General features: G+C 47.6%; 1 protein-coding gene across 4 annotated transcripts in view; it reads right to left on the minus strand.

Moving 5' to 3' along the window:
* Positions 1-10,468: 10,468 nt before the first annotated feature.
* Positions 10,469-22,302, minus strand: part of DYM (dymeclin) — a 215,703-nt gene continuing 203,869 nt past the window's right edge. For all 4 annotated transcript variants that reach the window (XM_027671645.1, XM_027671642.1, XM_027671643.1 and 1 more), the window contains one exon: positions 10,469-13,044. In XM_027671645.1, coding sequence (XP_027527446.1) covers positions 12,895-13,044 — 150 coding nt within the window. In that variant the 3' untranslated portion in view covers positions 10,469-12,894. The remainder of the gene's footprint in view (positions 13,045-22,302) is intronic.

Genomic DNA, 22,302 nt, shown 5'->3' on the forward strand with positions numbered 1-22,302 from the left:
CAGCCCATGGATCCAGCCTGTCCAGATCCCTCTGCAGAGCCTTCTGCCCTCCAGCTCACCAACACTCCCACCCAACCTGGTGTTATCCACAAACTCACCGAGGGTGCCCTCGATCCGCTCATCCAGATCATTGACAAGGACATTAAACAGGACTGGCCCCCATCCTGAGCCCTGGGGAACACCACCCGGGATTGAACTGGGTGTAGCACCATTTCCCACCACTCTCTTAACCCAGCAAAGACAGCACCAGTCCGAGCCGTGGGCTGCAGCTTCTCCAGGAGAATGCCATGGGAGAGAGTATCCAAGGGTTTACTGGGGCCCACGCCTGCTTCTTGATCTCCTGTGCTGGTCTCTCCCCAGAAAAGTGCTGCTCTACCCCTGCATGGCCCCTTCTCCAGCCACATCCTGGTCTTTCTCATGCGTGATATCACCAACAAGGTTTGTCTGTTATTCACAAAAATCCTTGGTTGGCCCCACGGCCGCCCAGCTATCGGTGTTGGAGACACCAGCCCCTTATCTTCTGGGGCTCCACGAGCTACTGCAGGCAGGGGGTCAGCAAATCTGGGCAGAAATCTGAGCTTTGCAATGAGAAATTATGGGGAGACCCAAAAACTGGGGCTGTGCCCAGCTGGCCAGGCACCACCGTGGGCGCTCCGTACGTCGGGGCAGGAGACGGGATTGTTCGAATGTAATGAGAGGATGTTTGCTTCGCTTGCAGTGAGCATTTGTCAGGCTTAAGGGCATTGCTCAAGGGGAGTGTTGACAACAAAAATATGACTATTCAGCATTTCTGCGTCATTTTACATTTTCAAGATGCCTTTCAGGCACTAACCAGACATTAAACACGAGCTAATCTTTTGTTATAGATCCTCCGCAGCCGTTAAGATGGGATTAGGGCTCAAATTGGGTGGGTATTGAAAAAAAAAAAAGGAAGTAAATTAAAAATATTCGGGTTTGTTTAATGAATTTAAAAGGGTTCATACCATGGTCCATTTGTTATGGACAATAATGAGCACTCACACATTTCATATCAGGCTTGTAAAGAACATTGTGGGCAATCCTGAGCCAGTGCAGTTCCAAACTAGACAAAATGGTGACAAAAATCACAGAATCCCAGAATGGTTTGGGTTGAAAGGGAAATCAAAGCTCATCTCATTCCAAACTCCTGAGATCTTGGTTCACCATCTGCAATGTGTGGATGAAGGGACTTCCACAGCACCCAGAGATGCTGGAAAACACCCAGATCCAGCAATGAGGATTATACACAAGGCCCTAGCTAAGGAGTGATGAGGTTAATTGCCACTGCTTTGGTTGAAGATTGGGTTTTTGTGGTGCCCTTAGCGGGTTCCTGTGTAAATGGCACTGGGCAGCTGAGTGGCCTCGCCCGTGGGTGATCCTGGAGGGGTCAGCTGCAGGGTGGCCACTCTACAGGGGGGCTTTCCCATGAGATAATTCCCACTGCTCATGAGTATCAGCCAGTTTCAGTGTCTCTCTGGACCATGTGCCAGCCTGGATGCTCCCCAAGCATCTCCAACAGGGAGGGGAAGGTTGCCCCCACCCCGAGCAGCCTTGGGAAGGTTCTCAGCAGCTTTGGGAAACTGTTGTTTCTTCAATGACTAATGGTTCAAGGAACTTCACTTTTAGGTTCAGTGTTTTCAAACCAGGAGGAGTCAAAGGCCCTGAGTAACTTCCCCCAAGCCAGAGTACAACCCTGTGTTGCCACACAGCTGGACCACAGAAGGGCTTTGTAAGGCTGGAGCCAGAGACACCGAGGGTGAGGCAACTTGCCCGAGGTGACATGGACATTGGTGACACGCTGGGAGCTGACTCAGGAGATCTGGGCACAGAGTCCACTCCCTGAACCACAGCCCTCTCCGTCCTCTGACTCCTTCCACAGTGCAGCTGCAAGGGAAGCTCTGGGCAGACGCTCTGGGAAGCAGAGTAGCTCTGGGGGTGCTCCCGGTGACCGCAACCACAGAAATGATGGTCACCACGGACTCCAAGGACAGCATGGGACGGGGCTCCTCAGCACCACGGGGCTGCTCAATGTCCTCAGACCCACAGCAGACCTCGTCAGGGGTTGGGGCATCACTTCCAGGGGGGTTCCACTGACCAGCACGGTCCCTCACACGCATTACAGGCACTCCAGCACACACATCTCTCCATGGCCCTTCTTGGCTGGAAGATGCTGGTCCCCCCGGTCCTGGTGATGAAGTGGATGGAGGGGAGAGCTGCACACTCAATAATTCCCAGCCAGAAGACTGCCAAGAGGAAATGCACTTCCCGTAAAGCAGGCGCTGTTACCGACTTGTTTGCTGGAACTGCTTGAGTGGTAATTACGCTCCCTTAATATTGACATATTTAAATAGTTTCCAAGCACAATAAAAAGTCCTACCCCGGTCCTATCACCTCCTCTTCCAAATTTCTGTGGCGAGCCCTCGCTTTGAACAACGGATTATCTGGAGGGGCGTGACTTTGCCCACGTCTTGTTTATGGAGCAGCAGTCCAGATGTTCTGCTCTCGTTTGGATGCGCCGAGTGTCTGTTGGTGCACTGCCCCGTGAAGGAGTCAGGGACGTCCCCCACGATGAAAAATGTGTCTCTGTCCCCCAGTGTGCTGCTCCATGTGTGTGTGTGTGTGCTGGTCACGACCCCCGGCACACCCCCGGTGGGGTAACGCAGGGTGGCGTCAGCGCCGGCCCCGCGTTGGTGTTTCATTCATTATTTGTCACCAGTCCCGAGACATTCTGTCCCAAGCACAAAAAAAAAATAATAAAAGACCATCCCCTCTTACGTTGTTCCATGTGTGGGCCGCCCTCACGAATGCTGCGAAAGAAGGTTCGATTTTCCCAGAAAGGAAAGAAAAAAACCCATCTCACGCTAAAAACGTGGCGGGAATCTGGGTTACTCAACGCCCCCTGAGTGGTCCCCTGGGTTCCTCTGTCTGCAGGACACCCCATGCACAAATCTGCCTTGGGCAGACCCCCAGATTTGGTGCCTTTCCCCCGAAAAAATAAGTTCCCTTTTCTCGTCGGCTGCATTGCTGCGGTTGTTGGTCCCTCTGAGCATCCACACAGAAAAACATCCAGGCTTATACAGACTCCTGCTCCTCCCAGTCCTGGGCAGCCTCTGGGTGGTCTGGTCTTGGCAAACACCTCCTTGTGTTTTCCTCTCCACCCCAATATGGGATTTTTCACAGGATCAGAAAAATCCCAGAATGGTTTGGGTGGGAAGGGACCTCAAAGATCATCTTGTTCCACCCCCCTGCCACGGGCAGGGACACCTTCCACTAGACCAGGTTGCTCCAAGCCCTATCCAACCTGTCCTTGGGCTATTCCAGGAAAGGGGAGTCCTCAGTCTCTCTGGGAAACAATTTTTTATTGTCATCGAGTTGGTCAATTTGCTACATTGCCTTGGGGCTAAAGGAAGGAAGACATACATTCTCACCCTTGTGTGGCGAAAGTCAAAACAGGAAAAACTCTCATGGAGGCCACGAACCACCACGGAAATTGCTCAGAACCACTCAAAAATGAGAAATTTCCCCGGGAATCGCTGTAAAGGATGGAGGGGAGACTGCTCATCCTTCCAGGGCACTGGTTGGGTGTCAGCTGCTTGCACAGAAGGGAGTGTGTGTGTGTTTTAAGTACACCAGAGGGATGAGAAAGCAAAGGAAAAGCCAGCAAAGCGCCAGGGAGGTTCCAGAGAGGGAGCTGGGGAAGTGCAACGCGGGGAGGGGGAGCAGGGAGGCACACGGGGTGTGCCGGAGTGGCTCCAGGCAGGCTCGGGCTTGGGCCCAGGGCTGTTGCAGCCTCCTCTGTCCCGTGGTGTTCGGGGAAACGGGACTCCACGTACTTTCCTGATTAATACACAGAGTTGCAGCAAAGAAATACCTGGCTGTCATCATCAGTGTATCCTCCCAGAGAAAACGATGTTGGCAGGACCTCGAGCGGGCCCAGCGTCGCAGGCCTGGAGCCAACAGTGTGTTCAGTGCAAGTTTCTGCATCTCCCTGTCTTTCATCATCTCCCACACGCACCCCCACCAACCCGCCATCCCAAGGGTTACTGTCGAGGTAGGAGAAAGCTGCTCAGTGAAGACACTCTTAAAACTTGAAGGGGCAGCACTGCAAAGGCATCAGTAAAAATCCCAAACCCTATTTGCCTGCCCCGAGCCTAGGCCCCCTCCACCTGGCCTTAAACTGGGAGTGCAGGGTGCCAAATCCTCTTCTAAGTCTCTTAAATCAAGAGGATTCAATGGACAACTTCTGGTCCTTATGGTCCACCACAGGGCTGGGGGCACTGCCTGGGAAGAAGGTGTAGCAGGCCACTGTTCCCAACTTCACGAGACCCAGATCTGAGCTCCAGACTTAAAGGAAAAGCCCTGGGTCCATCAGCCAGGTCTGAGGAAAAAGCCCCGGGTCCACCAGCCGGGTCTCTGCAGGCTGTGATTTGGAATGTTTCAGAGATGCTCTTCATCCTACTCCATCTTTCTTGAGGGATGAGGGAGGATAAGGGTCTGCCATGGTGGGAACAGCTGCTGCCCTTGCCAATATCTGCCGGGTGTGCACATCGGAGAGGTGAATCAAAGGCTTTCCAGGACCAGGTCCTGAATTGTTTTGACCTGAAGATGGCTGTCAGTCCTTGAAGCTTATCAGAGACAGATGCGATGCTGAAACCCATCGGTACAAACAGGGGTTTTGCTTTCTGTTGCCCACAGATCAGCCCAAGGCCATGAGCTAGACATGGGATTTCAGGTGTAGGCTGGAGGGAAGGCCTTGGGACTTGATACTGACGGTTGGGGGATAAGCTGCCCTGCCAGCCTGGGCATGAGACACCGGGGAAGGAGGGGATTTCTTCCCCGCTCTTGATTTCATCAGGAGCAGAGGGTTGGTTATACAACAGTGAGGCAGATGGAAATGTCACAACAGCGAGCTTGGCAGCTGCACAAACACAAATAATCTGCCCTCGCTTAATGCTCGTAGCCACAACATAAACACACGTGGGGCACAAGGTAATGGATGAGGTGAATCCATCACCGGCAGCCTTGGTGTGCGGGGCGCGCTGCCCTGTGCCCTCCCAGGGCCCTCCCAGAGCCCCAGCTCCCCTGGGGTGGCTGGAACCGGCCTGGGAAAAGCCTGGTGTCTCCCAAAGTCCTGCCCCAAGCGCAGCTGAGATGTCACCTGTAGTCACTGCACTCATCCATCGCCCATCACTGGGGGATGAGGAGTTCTACAGGGCACCCACCTAAACCCGACCCCTCGTGGCCCTTTGTCAGACAGGGTGGTGCTGAGAAAAGGAGTCACTTTATGGGTAATGACAGAATTATAATCAATAATGATGTGCCATTTTGACACATATATATATACACATGTAAATGCTATATATATATACATATACATACCACAGATACTATATACATACATCCAAGCTACCTATCTGGGATCAGTCTCTTCCCAGTCAGTTTACTTTCTTGCTAATTATTCACTCTTTGGGTCAGCACCGCGGCTTCTGGCTTGCTCTCTAGCACTGCTCATCTGGGTACTCAATGGACTTTCATTTGGCTGCACAGTCACTGACAACAAGCACGAAGGTATCGACTGAAAATGGCTGTTTCTTCCCCAAAATAATCGAGAATGGCCTCTGCCATCTGCCCCCAGTACACACCAGTGGGGAAGCTGGAAGGAGGGAAGGAAGGGAGGGGAGAAAGGAAGGAAGGAGGGAAAGGAGAGAAGGAGGGAAGGAAGGAAGGACAGAAGGAAGGAGGGAAGGAAGGAAGGTAGAAAGGAAGAAAGGAAGGAAGGAAGAAAGGAAGGAAGAAAGGAAGGAAGGAGGGAAAGAAGGAGAGAAGGAGGGAAGGAAGGAAGGATAGAAGGAAGGAGGGAAGCAAGGAAGGCAGGAAGGAAGAAAGAAAGGAAGGAAGGAAGAAAGAAAGAAAGGAAGGAAGGAAGAAAGGAAGGAAGGAAGGAAGGAAGAAAGGAATGATTCCTCTGGCCCTGTTGTGGATGTGCGATTTTATGAGCTCTCTCCATCTCACCTTCATCAGGAGCTCCCACTTCCCTGGCCCAAACGTGCTCTATCAGGAAGGAGGAGAAGCCAAGCGTTGAAAAAAAGGGAGCCTGAAGTTTATGGCTATTGTTTAGGTCAATAATGTATCGATTACAATTTTGTGTGCTAAAAGCTTGACCTTTTAAAGGGCAATTGGCGCCTGTGAGATTTGATTTAAGAGAAAGAAAAGAATTTAAATTTAATTTTCACTTCGTATTTCAGTTGGGAGAAACTTGCAAGACAGGAGACGCCACAGCTGGGGGTTTTTTTTGGGGGGGGAAGAGGGTGAGGGGTTTTTTCTGGAGCCATCATAAAGAGCTGCATTCCAGGGTGAAAGTGGCTCTGGTGCTTCTCTACTCCACAGCTCAGCACTGCAGGGACACAGACAAGACACAAGGTACTAAGCAGAACACTTAATCTGAAGCCCAGACAGGTAAATACTGGATAGTGAATATCCCACATCCAGGAATGACAGTGGGCTTTCCCCCTGTAGGAAGCAGCAGGAGCAACAAAACTACACACAAGGCTGTTTTGGGAAAAACCCCACAATTTTAGGTCCTCAAGCATCTGTTTTGGGAGAGGTTTTAGATTTCCAGGTACGGTTTTGCCCCTGTATGGTTTATTCCCATTATCCCCTAGTTGATACAGTCCTTAAATAGTGACAGACAGCTCTGGTGGGGTTGAGCACCCCAGGTCTGCTGTGCCCCGAGCACCCACACCCAGCAGGATTCATGGAAGGAGGGGGCACTGCAGACTGGGATGCAGGAGCTGTGCTGGGAGAAGGGATGGACCCTGACAACGGCTTCAGGGACAAAAATAGAAGCAGCAGGGCGAGGACAGCTGTTCCTAGTTTAAATTGCCAGTTTTTAATAAGCTGTTTTGCTCTTTGAAAAGCATTTGTTTCATCATTTCATAAACAGGAGGAGGGGCCGGGGCAGCATCATCGAGGACGTCACCTACTTTGTCACTGCTCCTCTCCAGATCCTCAAAGGCCTCCAATTTTCTCCCAGTGCCATCAGATTCAGGGCTTTCAGCAGCACAAAGTGACTGTAAGGAGGACTGAAGTCTGCCATTTAGTTTGCCAAGACATCTGGCAAAAGCATTATGTACAGCTGAACATTTCATCACGTCTGCCAAGACATAGTCATTTTGGATTAATTTTAAGACAGTTTTTAAAGTGATGATGAAGGAATTGTGCCGTGTGCTTCAGCAGGATTAAAAAAAAAAATAAAATTAAAAAAAAACCAAAACACCAACCTCTCTCTTCTTTAAACCTCTCATTCAAATTCTCCCAGTTTGGCAGCTCTGGGGTGCATTTGATTCGTGATTTGGAGGGATTCACCAGTAGTGACACTTCCATTTATCCGAGCTCGTGTAAGTTGCTGGCACAGCCCATGGGTGGTAGCAGCCCCTTCAATATTAAACATGGCCACTTGGAGCAACTCATTTACAAACAGGCAGCACAGCCTGTAACATCCGAAATGCATCCACCCAGCAATAACCAGCATCTATGATTAAATGCTTACAAGCTGTAATCTCAGCTGGAGCCCTGCAGTTTGGGGTTAACTACCCTCCGAGAGCAAAAGCATTTACGGCGCTGTCACTCCAGAGCAGTCCCCGGTATTCCCACTGAAGGGGTGCCAAAATCCGTAGTCAGTGACATGCAAAGGAGAGTTGTAGCTCATGGGTTGCTGCTTTTGAGATCCCAGCTCATGCAAGCCTGCAGCCATTTCCATGGCCCCATCAACTTCCCCATCAACCTGTGCCAGGACCTCACCACCCTCACAGACAGCAATTCCTTCCCAATATCCCACCTAACTCTGCCCTCTGGCTGTGGGAAGCCATCCCCCCTTGTCCTGTCCCTCCATCCCTTGTCCCAAGTCCCTCTCCAGCTCTCCTGGAGCCCCTTTAGGCACTGGAAGGGGTTCTAAGTTCTCCCTGGATCCTTCTCTTCTCCAGGCTGAACACCTCCAGCTGTCCCAGCCTGGCTCCAGAGCAGAGGGGCTCCAGCCCTCAGATCTTTAAGGTCCCTTCCAACCCAAACCATTCTATGATTACCTTAAATCCTCATGCCCGCAGCCCACAGCACCTCCCTGCCCTGCTCCCGATGAGTCGCTGTTCCCAAAGTCACAGCAGGAAGTGCAGCTCTGCTGTCCAGGTCAGTGGAGGTTGTAACAGTTGCCCTTTTGTCTTTGAAACACCATTATCTCCCTTCAGCAGAACTGTTATCAGCGCCATGGGCGATGCTGGTGACGTGTGTTGGTGTCTCATGCAGAAGAAGGATGGCCCCGGAGCACTTGTCTGGTGATGTCACAGCCCGGGGATGTCCTGCCAACAGGATCCTTTCCTGAAAGGGAAAAAAAAAACCCAGGCAAACTCCCTGCGTGCATGACCCTTTCCCTGAGCCCTTCACACACATCTGGATGTCATGAATGACCCGTGAATGACCATGAATGAATAATTCTCGGAGTTCAGGTTCTGCCTTCTAGCCAAGCCCCAAATAATACCCAGCCACCTCCATCCTAACCCAGACAACCAACCTTGTGACACCCAGCACATCATTCCCCACAGAAGTCAGTCTCAAGGGAATATCTGCAGCATATTGAGAGCCCACAGCCACCAGAGCTGCTGCCAGAAGGTGTCCAGGAGCTGATGCTTCACCCTCCAGGTGCTCAGGATGAGGCTGTTGTGTGTTGCCATCAGACGTGCAGCTGTTACCTTAAACTGCTAGTTGTGAGTTAGTTGAGTCTGTTATAATAACAGATAATAAATATTATAATAACTCCCCCCAAAATCCCCAAATTCAGAGCAAACCAAACACAAAACCAGCTGCGACCCTGAATTTTATGGCATTACTGGTACCAGTGGTACCTATTTTTAGGTGAGGTGGCCAAAGTCCTGCTAATGGGAAGAAATGGGAAAGGATTTACAGGGGTCAGGTGATTCTGGAAGTGCAATTGTATAGAAAACTCCTGCTCTTCCAGGATTTACACACACTGAGATTTACACACACTGAGCCCAATCCATCAGGAGAGACCCCGGGGTTGACTAAATGTAAGATGGCATTTGACCTTTAGTTGGCTGAATTAGACAACTTACACGAGAATGAAACCAGTAGAAAAGGTTGTACAAAAAGCTTTAGAGTTTCCAAAGAAGGGAGGGGGGTTGTTTGCTTCTTCCTTTCCTGTTTAACTGGTAGATCAACAATCTAGAGGGACACAGGGGTTTGGGGTTTTTTTTTCCCGTAACTTGCCTAATACTCTTCGGTTTTAGGCTAGTAGGGTCAAGAAAAGCCAGGACACCTGGCAAAGGCAGCCCAAAAACCTTCCAAAGTGAGCGATTCCCAGCTCATTCATAGCTTTCCACCCACCACCTCACTTTCAGAGTGAGATCAGAGTTTCACTCTGAGGAAGGAGAATTTCTCCCTCACCAGGGATATGTGCATCAGGTTCCACAGGCACAACCCACAACAGAGAGCAACTGGGTTTCCTGCCTGTTCTCCCCAAAGCTTGGTCTTCTGGAAGGGATGGTCTTCTGAGAACTGACCTCTCTTCTCCTCCCCACCCCTGAAGTGATGGATTTCCCTCTCCAGAGCTACTCAAGGAGCCCAAGCAGGTGGTTTCACTGGTGACCAGCACTCAGAGCAAGAACAGAATAGAATCCCAGAAGGAGTTTGGGTTGGAAAGGACCTTAAAGACCATCTTGTTCCACCTCCTGCCATGGGCAGGGATACCTTCCACTAGACCAAGTTGCTCCAAACCCTGTCCAACCTGACCTTGGACACTTCCAGGGATCCAGGGGGAGCCACAGCTTCTCTGGGCAACCTGTGCCAGGGCCTCACCACCCTCAGAGCCAGCAATTCCTTCCCAATATCCCATCTAACCCTGCCCTCTGGCAGTGGGAAGCCATTCCCCCTTGTCCTGTCACTCCAGGCCTCCCCAAAGCCCCTCTCCATCGTTTTTTGTTGGCTCTCTTCAGGCACTGCAAGGCCACAGTTAGATCACCCCAAATATGAGCGTGGTCAGGTGAAGGCCCCTGTGACACATTCATCCTGTCCCCCCAAAAAACAGAGACACAACATTGGCTTACATGGTGTGGCCACAACAACAGGAAAGAGAAGCTGAAGGTGCAGCAACACATCACATCTGGCCTGGTGTGGACAATCCAGTCCCTTCTCTGTTTCCCCCCACGACCGTCGAGGTTGAGTTGTCAGGAGGTGGGATTCCATATGACACTTCCCTTCTTTCACCAAGCATTGATTTAAACAATTATTTACTTTATACCATAAATAAAATAACATCCTTCTTACTGCACATCCTGGAGGATGTTATAAAGCCTTGTGCACGTTAGGCCTGATGACCACCCCAAGACTCGTCCCACGGCAGCTATCACAGAAAACAGAACAACACCATGCATGTAATGTTTTATTTTTTTTTTATTATGCATAATAAATCTTTCACACAAAGTAATGAAAAGGATCCCTAAGGTGAAGGAAAACAAGAGTATTTGTGACCGTACCAGAGTGCAGACATCAGGGCACTGCCAGACCCACATCACGCTCCAACTCTTGGAAGAGCCAACGGATTTTAGTGTAAATCTTGGTCTGGCTCCTCTGTTCCAGCTTTAGATGGTAACTCCAGCTGTTCCAAACCAGCTGGGACCTGGGAGCACAGCATATTATTAAACACACAAGGAAATTATGCCATTGGAACAAACCTGTTCCTTCTGTACTTCAGTGTCCCCACAACGAGAGGACAGCGAGAGACAATTCGCTGCGCGACTCCCACGCTGGTTCAGCAGCTGGTTTGACCTATTCTGTCAGACTGCTGCTTTATGTACCCTTCTCTGTGTAAAAAGCCCTCTCACAGAACAAATCAGGCTCTCTGCAGTCTGGCACCTGGCTGAGTTGTCTGCTCTGGTGAGGCCTCTCTCGCCCCAGGGGTGGAGGGTGCTCCCCTTGGGCAGGTTCGAGTTCTGCTTAAAAACAGATGAACACTGAGCCATCCCAGGAGCTTCAGAATCCCCAGTTTAAAAGTGCATCTTCAGACTGACCTCTCCAAAGCTGGGCAGCCCTGCTGACTCACAAACACTCTTAGTCTTTTAATAAAGACAAAATTACGAATCACTACAGTAAGTAAGAAAAGTCATCCCCTTTTGACGTTTGCTCAAAGAACAAAACAAAACAGAGTAAGTTCAAAAACACAGCATCAACTTATGTGCAGCTCAGTCATGGTTCATTCATTTCTCCTATTTGCCTAAGAACACTGCATCCCCAGTCTTAACATTGCCTTTTCTCAAAAGCTTCTGCCATTTTAAAGTCCTAAATGCTCCAGGGCTGTAGATATATATATATATATATCCCTTTGTAGCTATATTTTAATAAATCTGGAAAGCTTTTTTTTTTTTTTAAGCCAGCAATTCCATTTGTGTAGGACTCAAATGGACTTCCACCTCTAAATAAGCAGATAAAAGGAAAGTACAATCTTAGCACATCCTTTAGGGGGACCAAACAGTGCAAGAAATTCTATTTAAAGCCACTTGAAGGACTGTCTGAAAGCAAATGCACCTGATTCCTCAGGTCAACAAACAGAACATGCTGGAGCAGGCAGTGAATACAGAGGGTTGCCACATATGTTTAGGAACTGATTCCTTGAAATTGGAAGTTTTGGCATGCAATGCACTGGTGACAGTCCCCCCACACAGCAGCACGTGGGATGAGGAGAGTGTGTGCACGTGTGTGCAACGGGCATCGTTGGGAGTCTCTCCCAAAAAAATATCCCCACTTTGATACATGAGATGTTCTTTCAGAATCACACCACATTTCTTCTGCTTTTCCCACTGCTGAAACAGGTGTATCAGGAAAGGGCACTTGAAAACAACGACAGAAAGAAAGAGAAGTACTCTACATTCAGATAAATTTATACTTCTGCCATAAAACCTTCAATACCAAAAAGGGGGGTTTCAACACAGAGCTTCGTCGAGGATCCCCAGGACACACTGTCACCATTACACACATTACAGGACACTGGTCTACTTTACAATCTTATAATTATTTTCTTTGGACTTTTTCCAACCCCCCCTTCCCTACACCTTCAATTTCCAGGAACAACTTTTGTACAGGAGCACAGAAAAACAAGTCTGTAAGGGACTTGACCCCGAAAGCTGGTGTTTCTAGCCCTATGTAGAGTATTTGCCAGTCAAAAAAACAACAACAACAAAAAAGACTTGCTATTGAAAATCCTCCCACAAACATCTAAATCAAGTGTTTTGAATCTGCCTGGGAGCTAATCTGATTAAGATGCTGCTTGCTTAGTTCCCTTGGATGACAGTGTAGACACCAATTTCAGGACTGAAGCCCTGACAGTGCCACGGAAACGGAGGGCTGTGAGTGAAAACATGGGATTAAGCAACAATCAACCCACGGCAGAATCCAACAGACCATAAAAAGCTTGACCCGACGAAGCTGCCTCGCCTGAAAGAAACAAAAACACAAACGCTGCTTCCAAACCAAAGCCCCTTTCCTCATTTACCCCCGTTAAGTTAAAAGAAAAATCAGGTTTGTGGTTGGTAGTAACATCACACCCCATGTGTAAGGCCTCATTTTCATCAAACAAGCTCTAGGTTATGGTTATAAATACAGGGTTGCCTACAAGTCCCTCACACCACAGCCTGTCACCAGCGTGTCGGCGGCAATCTGCTTCCAAAAATGGGCTGTACAGTGGTGGCAACTTCATTCTCTGTAAGCTTTGGGGTCAGAGGGTGCACGTTGGAAGGGGTCACGCATCAACACGCGGTGCAGAGGTTCGTTTTCTGTAAGAAGACAAGAGTTGGGTTGGGTTGGGCTGGGTGTCCTTCAGCCAGAGTCCATGGTGAAGAGCTGGATGTCGTGGGGGTTCCAGTACAGGGCCACGGCAGAGTTGTAGACCAGGGACCACACGTAGGGGATGAAGAACTCCTCAGGCTGCTCCTCCTCCACATACTTGAACTTCAGCTCGGGGAACTTCTGCAACAAGAAACCAAAGTCCAGTGAGGGGAGGTTTGCATGTCTGTTTGCAAACACACAGCCCACGTAAACACTGAAGAAAGAGGTCTGGTCAACAAAATAATGGGAGGAACTAAACCATTAGACCCAAAGTAAAATATTTACAGGATAAAGAGATCATTTATAATTTCTTCTTTGAATGAGTGCTACATTAGCATATTGTATTCAACTCCTTTACCGTTGGTCACAATCCATTTGCATGTTAACAGACTGAACACGTGAATCCTTTACAAAACACAAAGGTCCTAAGGAAAACTGTCATTTTCAGCAGCTTCACAAAGGCCTTCTTGCTTTTGCACGTACAGACCTGTTTATTGCAGTTTTCCCTAGAAAGCATTTTGCTATTAATTTTACTTGGCTCTTTAGCAGGAGAATCCTTTGGAAAGGCTGTAAGAATAAATACAGCCTGTGATATCATAGAATATCCTGAGCTGGAACAGACCCACGGGATCATCAAGTCCAACCCCTGGCCCTGCACAGGACACCCCAACAATCCCACCCTGTCCCTGAGCTCTGACAGCCTTGGGGCTGTGCCCACTGCCCTGGGGAGCCTGGTCAGTGTCCCACCACCCTCTGGGGGAAGAACCTTTTCCTGAAATCCAACCCAACCCTCCCCTGACACAGCTCAGGCCATTCCCTCGGGTCCTGTCTCTCACCAGAGAGCAGAGACAGACATGCTGTGACCTCAATTTCCCAGTTCTCTCATTTCCACCCCCCCCAAAGCAGCACACACTGAAAACCCACTGTGTTCACTCTCGGTGTGTTTTTGGAAGGGCTGAGTCTACTTTTGTACTCTGCTCTTCACTTTATCCACTTCTAAATGTTGCCTGTGCCTGAGCTTGGCAGAGTCTCAGACAAAAGCCGCATTGCAATGATCACTGGGGTAAGATAAAACACGATGCATTTTATTATTTATAAGGCTGTGGCTAAGACTAAGAATAAACTCAACGGTGTGACATGATCAGAACAAGCACAGCAATGGCTAAGGAGCCTCTTTGCCCATTAATAATGAAGGGATTCCCTATCCTGTTTCTTGAGCTCACAGTGTCCTGTTTCCTTGCCTTAGGGTACAGGACTTCTGGCTTGATCAGTCTCCTTTAAAGGAGCCTTTCTTGGCCTCTTGGTTTTCAGGGTTATGTATTTAACTTCTGTGCACTCAGGTTATTTGTATTCTTGGAGCCAGAAAACACGGGAATCTGTAGAAAGTTGTAGAAAACATGCAGATGTGGCACCTGGGGATGTGGGTTAGTGGTGGGCTTGCCAGTGCTGGGGTAACATTTGGACTCGATGATCTTGGAGGGTTTTTCCACCTCAAGGATTCTGTGACTCTATGTTTCTACTCCTTCCTTGTGCTGCTGCTGCTGCTGCTACTGGAGCAGCTTGGTGCAAGTGCTGAGCACACAATTACACCGAGACACAAAGGTGCCACCTGTGCTGCGCTTTACAAGGAGGATGTCTCCATGGGCAGCTTCTTCCAACCCTCTCAAGTGACAGTGTGCCACCTCCTACATGTCTCCATGGACAGCTTGTCCAGCGTGGCTCAACCACAGCCTTGGGTGACAATGTGACATCTCCTCCATCGCTGAGGGTGCCAGTGCCACCTTCCAAGTGCTCTCACATTCTGGAGCTGCCGTGGTTTGGCTCATTTTGGGGTCAGGCCCTCAATCACAGCTCTACTTAGCTGGATGACAATGTGGAGCCTGGGAGGAACCATTTTGACTGTCATTATTGTACTTCATGACTTTGGAAGGAGTGGGGAGCTCAGCCTCAGAGCAACCAGGGAGGGAAGGAGGACACCACTACCTCTGTTCAAGGAACTAAGGCACATAAAAGACCAAGTTGTTAAAGGCACTTCTGCACTTAACTCCTGTTGAGTTCAAAGCTCAGAACCTCAAAGGTACATCAGCAAGTTTAATTTCCTGTGTCAGACATGCAGTTTGTGGTAGAGAAGCTCTACGACAGCCTTTTTGCGCACCCAACCCACTTTCTACCACCTCTCTTCCCCAAGTCTGTTTTGATGAGCCTGTTTAATGCTCTGCATCACTTTATTTTCTCACTCTCAGGCACCCTGCACCCATACTCACCCCCATCTCTCATTACCTGCCTCCTATCCTACTCCCACCCCAACTCCCTTCCACTGCATCCTTATCCTCTCTCTTTAATGTATCTTTCTATTTCAAACTTGCCCAAGCAAGTTTTCTTTTTTCTCATCAGCCTCGAGAGATCCTCCTTTTCATTAATATCCTCTATCCCTTCCCACCACATCTCCAAGTTCTCAAACTGTTCTTGCCTTCCTCTTCTGCCACCCTACCCCTCCTCTCAGGACACTACAATTCTTTTGAAAGGTTAAACCTTGCCCCAATCAAGCCCTCATGTATATTTTCATTACTATTTATTTTTAAAAAAACCCCATGATATTCTACTCTGCTTATCCTCGGTGCAGTCTTCCCCACTTCCCTCCAAAACATCCTGACTTGTGGTCAGTGTTGACAGCAGCACATTCCCTTCAGCACTGCATCAGCAGAATGAATGGTTAAACCTCATGGTTACACCATGGCAACGTTTCAAGGCAGAGAAAAGCCTTAAACAGCTGCCACTCTTCACCCCAGGGGCGGCTGCACGCCAGGACTGCAGCCTGGAGTAGTCCTTCTGGGAGGGAAGGGGGGAAAAAAGTGATTAAAGATACTAATTTCAGTTGAATTAAACAGAGATAACTTTTTTTTTCATGTCCAGGGTCACAGATACAGCTACTGCTTTTGCAAACACTCGTGGCAGTAGGCTGGGAGCACTCTGGGCTCTTGCGAAGCCTAACAAACATCTCCAGCCTTAAAACTGCAGGTAAAATTGTATTAGAAGTTCCAACAACTCCATCTGAGATGCTCAGGTCTTACTATCCCATTATCTCTCAGCTGGAAGGGCAGCATAAAATAAATCAGATAGCATTCATATTTTCAGGCAATAAGCCATGCATTGATTTTATTATTAAGCCTTTTTTCAGGCTGATCAATGTTGCCATCGATTGCAATCGTACTGCAGCAATTTAATAATCAATTTCAGATTAAAGGCTATAACTCACTGCAGTCAGCCTGGACTCTCTCACACTCAACACATGCCTTGAACAGTCTGCACTGTGTCTTGGAAATGCAGACAAGGAAAATGAGATTTTTAAGCAGAGAGATCATACACGTTGCCATCACACACACACAATTTTGAATGTTTGTATAAAAATAATGTAGGTAATGGCAGGAGTGATGGATTTGTGATGGTCCACCTGAACAGTGGGCCCAGGACAGCTCAGTGCACTGTTAATGACACAAAGAGAATTTGAATTGCAGGTCAGCAATTCAAACCCACCTCCTTTAGATGGCTGCAGTGGTGCCTGGCTGTGTGCTGGCCATGGTTTCTCATTCATTAAAAATGAGAAATCCTAGAGGCCCAGCATGGAGAGAACTGCACCAGCATCTTTGGGATGTGGATGTGGCACTTGGGAATATGGTTTAGTGGTGAACACAGTGGTGGTGGGTTAATGGTTGAACTTGATCTCAGAGGGCTTTTCCAGCCTTAGTGATTTTGTGATCTACCTTGCAAGATTAACCATGGCAGTCATCCACTACTAAGATGAAAAACTACCCATATTGTCTCACTATAAGGGTGTTCACTGAAAACAGAATTTATTAACAAACAAACCCACCAAATTTAAGCCACCTCAAAAAAGTTTCTTTCTTATCAGACTGACTTTAAAGCTATTTGTAACAGCCAGAATTAGAAACCACATAAGAAGCTTTATTGAGGCCAAAAAGCTGTAAGATTCTGAATGGGTTCAAGGAATGGTTCAATTCACATCTCTGCCATTTGTCTCCTGCATGTACTGCTTCCAAATGAGTGATCAGGAGCCTTAGAATGTGCTGCAGACAGCAGGTGACACTGAATGAATGTTTCTGCAGAGCTGTAAAACAACCAGGCCACAGGAGTCTCAGGGCACTCCCAGCAATCTCCCAGCCAGCACTGGTGAGCTTCTATCATGGTTAACAAAATTCCCAAAGTGGCACATCGAACCAGCAGTGCACAAACCCATTTTCTTCTGCTTTGCTGCTGTTGTGTCCAACTTACTCCTGGAAAGACATTTGCTCCCCAGCTGGTGACACTCCAGTGAACCTCTTTTGAAAAGAGGGACTGTTCTAAGGCATCTTAAACAGTAGTCTTAATAACAGAGGACAAGCCCTGGCATGGGATTAATCATCCCTTTTTTTCCTTCACAGTCCTGTTTGTGATGGTGTCGAAAGATGGAGCCCCTCTGCTCTGGAGCCAGGCTGGGAGAGCTGGGGGTGTTCAGCCTGGAGAATTGAAGGCCCTGGGGAGACCTGACAGCCTCTTCCAGTGCCTAAAGGGGCTCCAGGAGAGCTGGAGAGGGACTTGGGAGGGCCTGGAGTGACAAAACAAGGGGAGTGGCTTCCCGCTGCCAGAGGGCAGGGTTAGATGGGATACTGGGAAGGAATTCCTGGCTGGAAGGGTGGTGATGCCCTGGCACAGGTTGCCCAGAGAAGCTGTGGCTGTCCCTGGATCCCTGCAAGTGTCCAAGGTGAGGATGGGCATGGCTTGGAGCAACCTGGGATAGTAGAAGAACTACTACTATTGGAACTGGATAATCTTTAAGGTCCCTCCCAACACAAAACCCTCTGTGATCCTATATACGATGCTGTTCACTATTTAAGTTTTCGAACTCCCTGCCCTGACACAAATGGGTCCATTGGAGCCATTATTTGCATTTCTCTCCAGCCCTTATAGAGGACAAACAACCCCAGACAGTTTAAAACAAACCAACCTGAGACAGTCCTTGAAAACCCGAGAGCCGGAGGTAACGCTACGGTTTGAGCGGCACAAGTTAAACACAGACATCACTTATCAGCTCCGGTGAATCACTCCACCACTGCACCCTATCTTGTTTTCTTCTGCCAGACAAAGCAGAAGTCAGATTTAGTGGTTGGGACGAGGGTAACAAACGAGACAGACCGAGAACTCTGCAGACTGTCTGCGTTGTCAATCATATGATTCGATGAAAAACCACAAGAAGTCCGATGAACAGATGAAGAACTGAACTGCAATAACTCCCCCACCGCAGAACTTCAACAACATCGGGGTGTTTTGGTTTCTTTTTGGTCTTTTTTTTCTCTTTTTTCAGTTAACGCTGAGGAAGAGAACATCATGGCCAGCCAGCAGCACCTGGCCCCGCTCCAGGCAACGCAGTGGCATCTGCACTGCAAGGCTTGAGCTGTACGTTAAATAAAATAGCCCTTTCCCTTCAAATCAACCCTTGGAGCTGCTCCTAGGCTACAGTGTTATGTCAGTGGATGATCTCCACGAAGATAATAGAAGCAAGGGCATATGGAGCTGCTTTATGAGCGATGTCTTTGCTTTATTCCCTGATCTAGATGTTTTACTGGATGAAAAGCAGCACTCGCCAAAGAAATGGGGCAGTCACTGTGGAAAATAAAGAAATTAAAGAACCGGATCAATAAAAATGTGGAGAATCCTCTTTTCCTCTAGTTGTGGTTAGAAACTCTGGTTTCTGAAACAGCAATCAAGTGCAGGTCACTGTTTTCAAAACCAGGTGACTCTTTGAGGAGGAAAGTACCATTTCCAAAAGAGTCTGAACACATTTGCGAGTCAAATTCATGGGGACTTTCCATCAATCCAAACCTTCAAAGTCTTTCTGAAAGTGGGATTTGTGTGTGTTTGAAAAGCTTACCCTGAGTCCTGTTTGGTAACCTAATGACATGCTGGCAAATTATGTGTTTCATATTGTTTCAGCTAAATATAGCAGTACTGCCTGCAGAGCATCTGTAGGATTGGACTTTATTAGCAAAATACATCAAATGGCAAAGAAAAAAAGAGACAGGGTTCAGATTCAGCATCGTACCAAGTCTCTATTATGGGGTCTATAACGAATATTTACTCTAGCCACGATTGCCCCTACAACCTGCCTTGCACCAAACACACCAACCTGCAAGGAGTTTGGGCAAAGGAAGCACACTTGTTACTGTCTGCAAAATCCACAATGCCACTTTGAAATCTGGTCCCCGAAACAGCAATCTTGGAAAAAAACTCAACAGTCATGCCTGGTACACTATGCATGGTATGGATACCCAGGTACATATGTAAGCATTGATATATTTGCTTTTTATATCAATACAAGCACTTGAGTTCTTTAACGGAGCACAATTCGTGGGTGCAAACGTTTCAGTGCTTGGTTTAAGACACTGACAGACTGAATTTTTGCAATTATTTAATTCTTTTGAGGTGATAAGACCCTTTCATCTTCCTCTGGTTCTGTTCGTGTCTGCGGTGCTTCTCTTTGACTTCAGACAGAAAGCCGGTGTGGCTTGGGTGAAATATCTGTATGGGCTACACCACACCTGCCTGATACCATCTTTTTCTCCTTCTCATGCCCGCAGCACAGACAGCCCAGCAGAGGATGGCGGTGGGGAGATGAGGGAAGCAAACAGGAAACGTGCTAGACTAGGTGCGAGCCGCACGTCTTGTTCAGAGATCTGCGTGAGGAATAGGTGCAAACTGAAAGATGGTGAAGAAAACTGGGGCTCAGAACATGCCAGGAGGGTTGAGAAAGAAACAGAAAACTCAGGATGACAAGAGGTTCAAAACCATCTATGCACAAGCTAAATATGTTAAATATAATAAATATAGTATTGTGTATAACAGAAGAAATGTAAAAGTTCAAGGAATTACACGAGCTGTAGCAGACAACAACATTTTACCCAGGGAGTAAAATTCCATAAGACAGGTAACCCATACTCCTATTGGGACACAATCTTCCTGGTCCAGCAGGGCAGGTAAGTTAACCTATAGAGAGGCAGCTGTTTAGAAAGTTAGGATCATTGATATGTGACTTCTGTCTTCAGGTCACTTTGAGTAAAGGTTTGTACAACCAGAGCTGCAGGAAAATAAATGCCCAGCAGTGAATTTTCAGTGTCGGATGTGATCCACCACCAGAAAAGCAGACGTGCCTCTGGTCAGAGTTCAGCAATTACCATTTTATTTTAACAGAGTACTGAGAAGCCAGGTCATTTGGGGAAAAATTAGCCAAACAGCTCTGCCTAGATGTTTATTGGTAAAAACACAATGATTTAAATGAGTTAAATAGTTGTGGTAAACCTGCCAGGGGACAAAACTTTGCAGGGTACCATAAGAAGAAGACTGCATTTCTTTCTGGGATAGAATGGCAAATACTGACAGTTTTAAAGTCCCAGAAATTCAGGGATGCAAATACACCCACACTTGTTTCTTTTCTACCCAGTTAAGTAATATTGCTGATAAATGTCAATAGCTCCAAACTGTGCCATAGAAATTATTTTTGTCTTCATACTGAGTTGTTAATCTATACAAATTCCAAAAGCACTGTATAAACACACATATCTGAACACAGGACGAGGCCAGGTACCCAATTCAGGCTCTCCTGAGTCCACTTCAGAAACACCTGGACTCTGGGCTACTTCTAGACAGGACAGTAAATAAACTAAAACACTGGTCAGCAGATGTAAGGACAGGCTGGGAGAGCTGGGGGGGTTCACCTGGAGAAGAGCAGGATCCAGGGAGACCTGAGAGCCCCTTTCAATGCCTAAAAGGGCTCCAGGAGAGCTGGAGAGGGACTTTGGACAAGGGATGGAGGGACAGGACAAGCGGAATGGCTTCTTGCTGCCAGAGGGCAGGGTCATATGGGATATTGGTCATCTAACCCTGCCCTGGCACAGGTTGCCCAGAGAAGCTGTGGCTGCCCCTGGATCGCTGGAAATATCCAAGGCCAGGTTGGACGGGGCTTGGAGCAACCTGGTCAGGTCTAGTGGAAGGTGTCCCTGCCCATGGCAGGGGGTGGAATGGGATGAGCCTTAAGGTTCCTTCCAACACAAACTATTCTGGGATTCTCTGAAAATCCCTTAAAGCGCTTAGTTTGAGAAAAAATGGGAATCCCTGCTCAGCTTCAGAGATACTGTGTCTACCTGGAGAAATTTTGGAATGGGAAGAAAAGATTAGGAAGATGAAAGGCCAAAGAAAAACTCACATATTACACACTATTAAGCATCATTAACCTCTAGAAAACATTGTATGTATTATACATACATAGTCCCAACTCAAGGATTTACAGCTGTAATTACAGTTTGCTTGCCCTGTCAGGATTGTTCTCTATGCCATGTTCTCTAGACAGACACACATTTTTCCAGAACACTTCCAAGAAGACAGCTCAACACCTAGGAGCCAGACCGAGCTTTGACTTCCTGCCTGACCAGGGAGAGACAGGGAACTGCAACAGGAACACTATGAGGAATTTGCAACACTCCAGAATACACGATAAATGTTGGCTTTACCAAATAATAAGAAAAAAATGGACTAGAGATTGATATATGTAATTAAACTTTTAAGTTCAAGGATGAAGGCATGATGTGTAAATGAGGTACCATCAACAAAAAAGACTACTTTCATTCACTTCAGGGCTTAACCCAAAACAATAACTCTTTGAAAATACAGAGGCCTTTTAGAAGAAAGAATATATATTTGAGTAAAAAGTAAAGAACCTCAAAGTGACAACAGTTAAAAAGAAAGAGTGTTTTTAAAATTGAAGTAAAACTAATAAAGAAAAGATTTAAACATGTGGAATGAAGAAAGCTACTGACTCAACTGACAAAAATGGTTCTAGGTCCTGACCCCGCTCAAGCACTCGTGACCCACACACCAACTACTCAGATAAATAAGTAAAATCCTTTGTGTGCTTTTGAATTTAGGGAATTAAAATCTGAAAACCAGAATAATCCCTGGATCCATTTCTCAGAGGCATTCAAGGGCAGCACAGCACAAACGGGGATGAGCCTATCAACTCAGAAAACTTCTATTGATATGAAGTGGAGGTATAAGCCCTTCCTACCATGGGATTTGCAGAAAATGCACATTTCATAACAGCAGTCCCTATTTTGACCAGTGCTAAGGAAGATGCAAATGAGTTTAAGCCCTGGCTTCCTGTGCTTCACCTCACAACCCATCCGCCTCTAGACTGATGTGCAGAGCTTTATGTGGCCGTGAAAAACAGCAGGTTTGCAGCAAACATCTCTGTTAAAACTGAAATGAGTTTAGAAATCACTCATTCACTGATACCTTTATACAGAAGACTTGTACAGCTGCTAACAAAAGGTCACAACATTAGCAGCAGAATTT

This window comes from Neopelma chrysocephalum, unplaced genomic scaffold (assembly GCF_003984885.1).
Source record: "Neopelma chrysocephalum unplaced genomic scaffold, ASM398488v2 Primary Assembly neopelma1_97116, whole genome shotgun sequence".
NCBI lineage: Eukaryota > Metazoa > Chordata > Aves > Passeriformes > Pipridae > Neopelma > Neopelma chrysocephalum.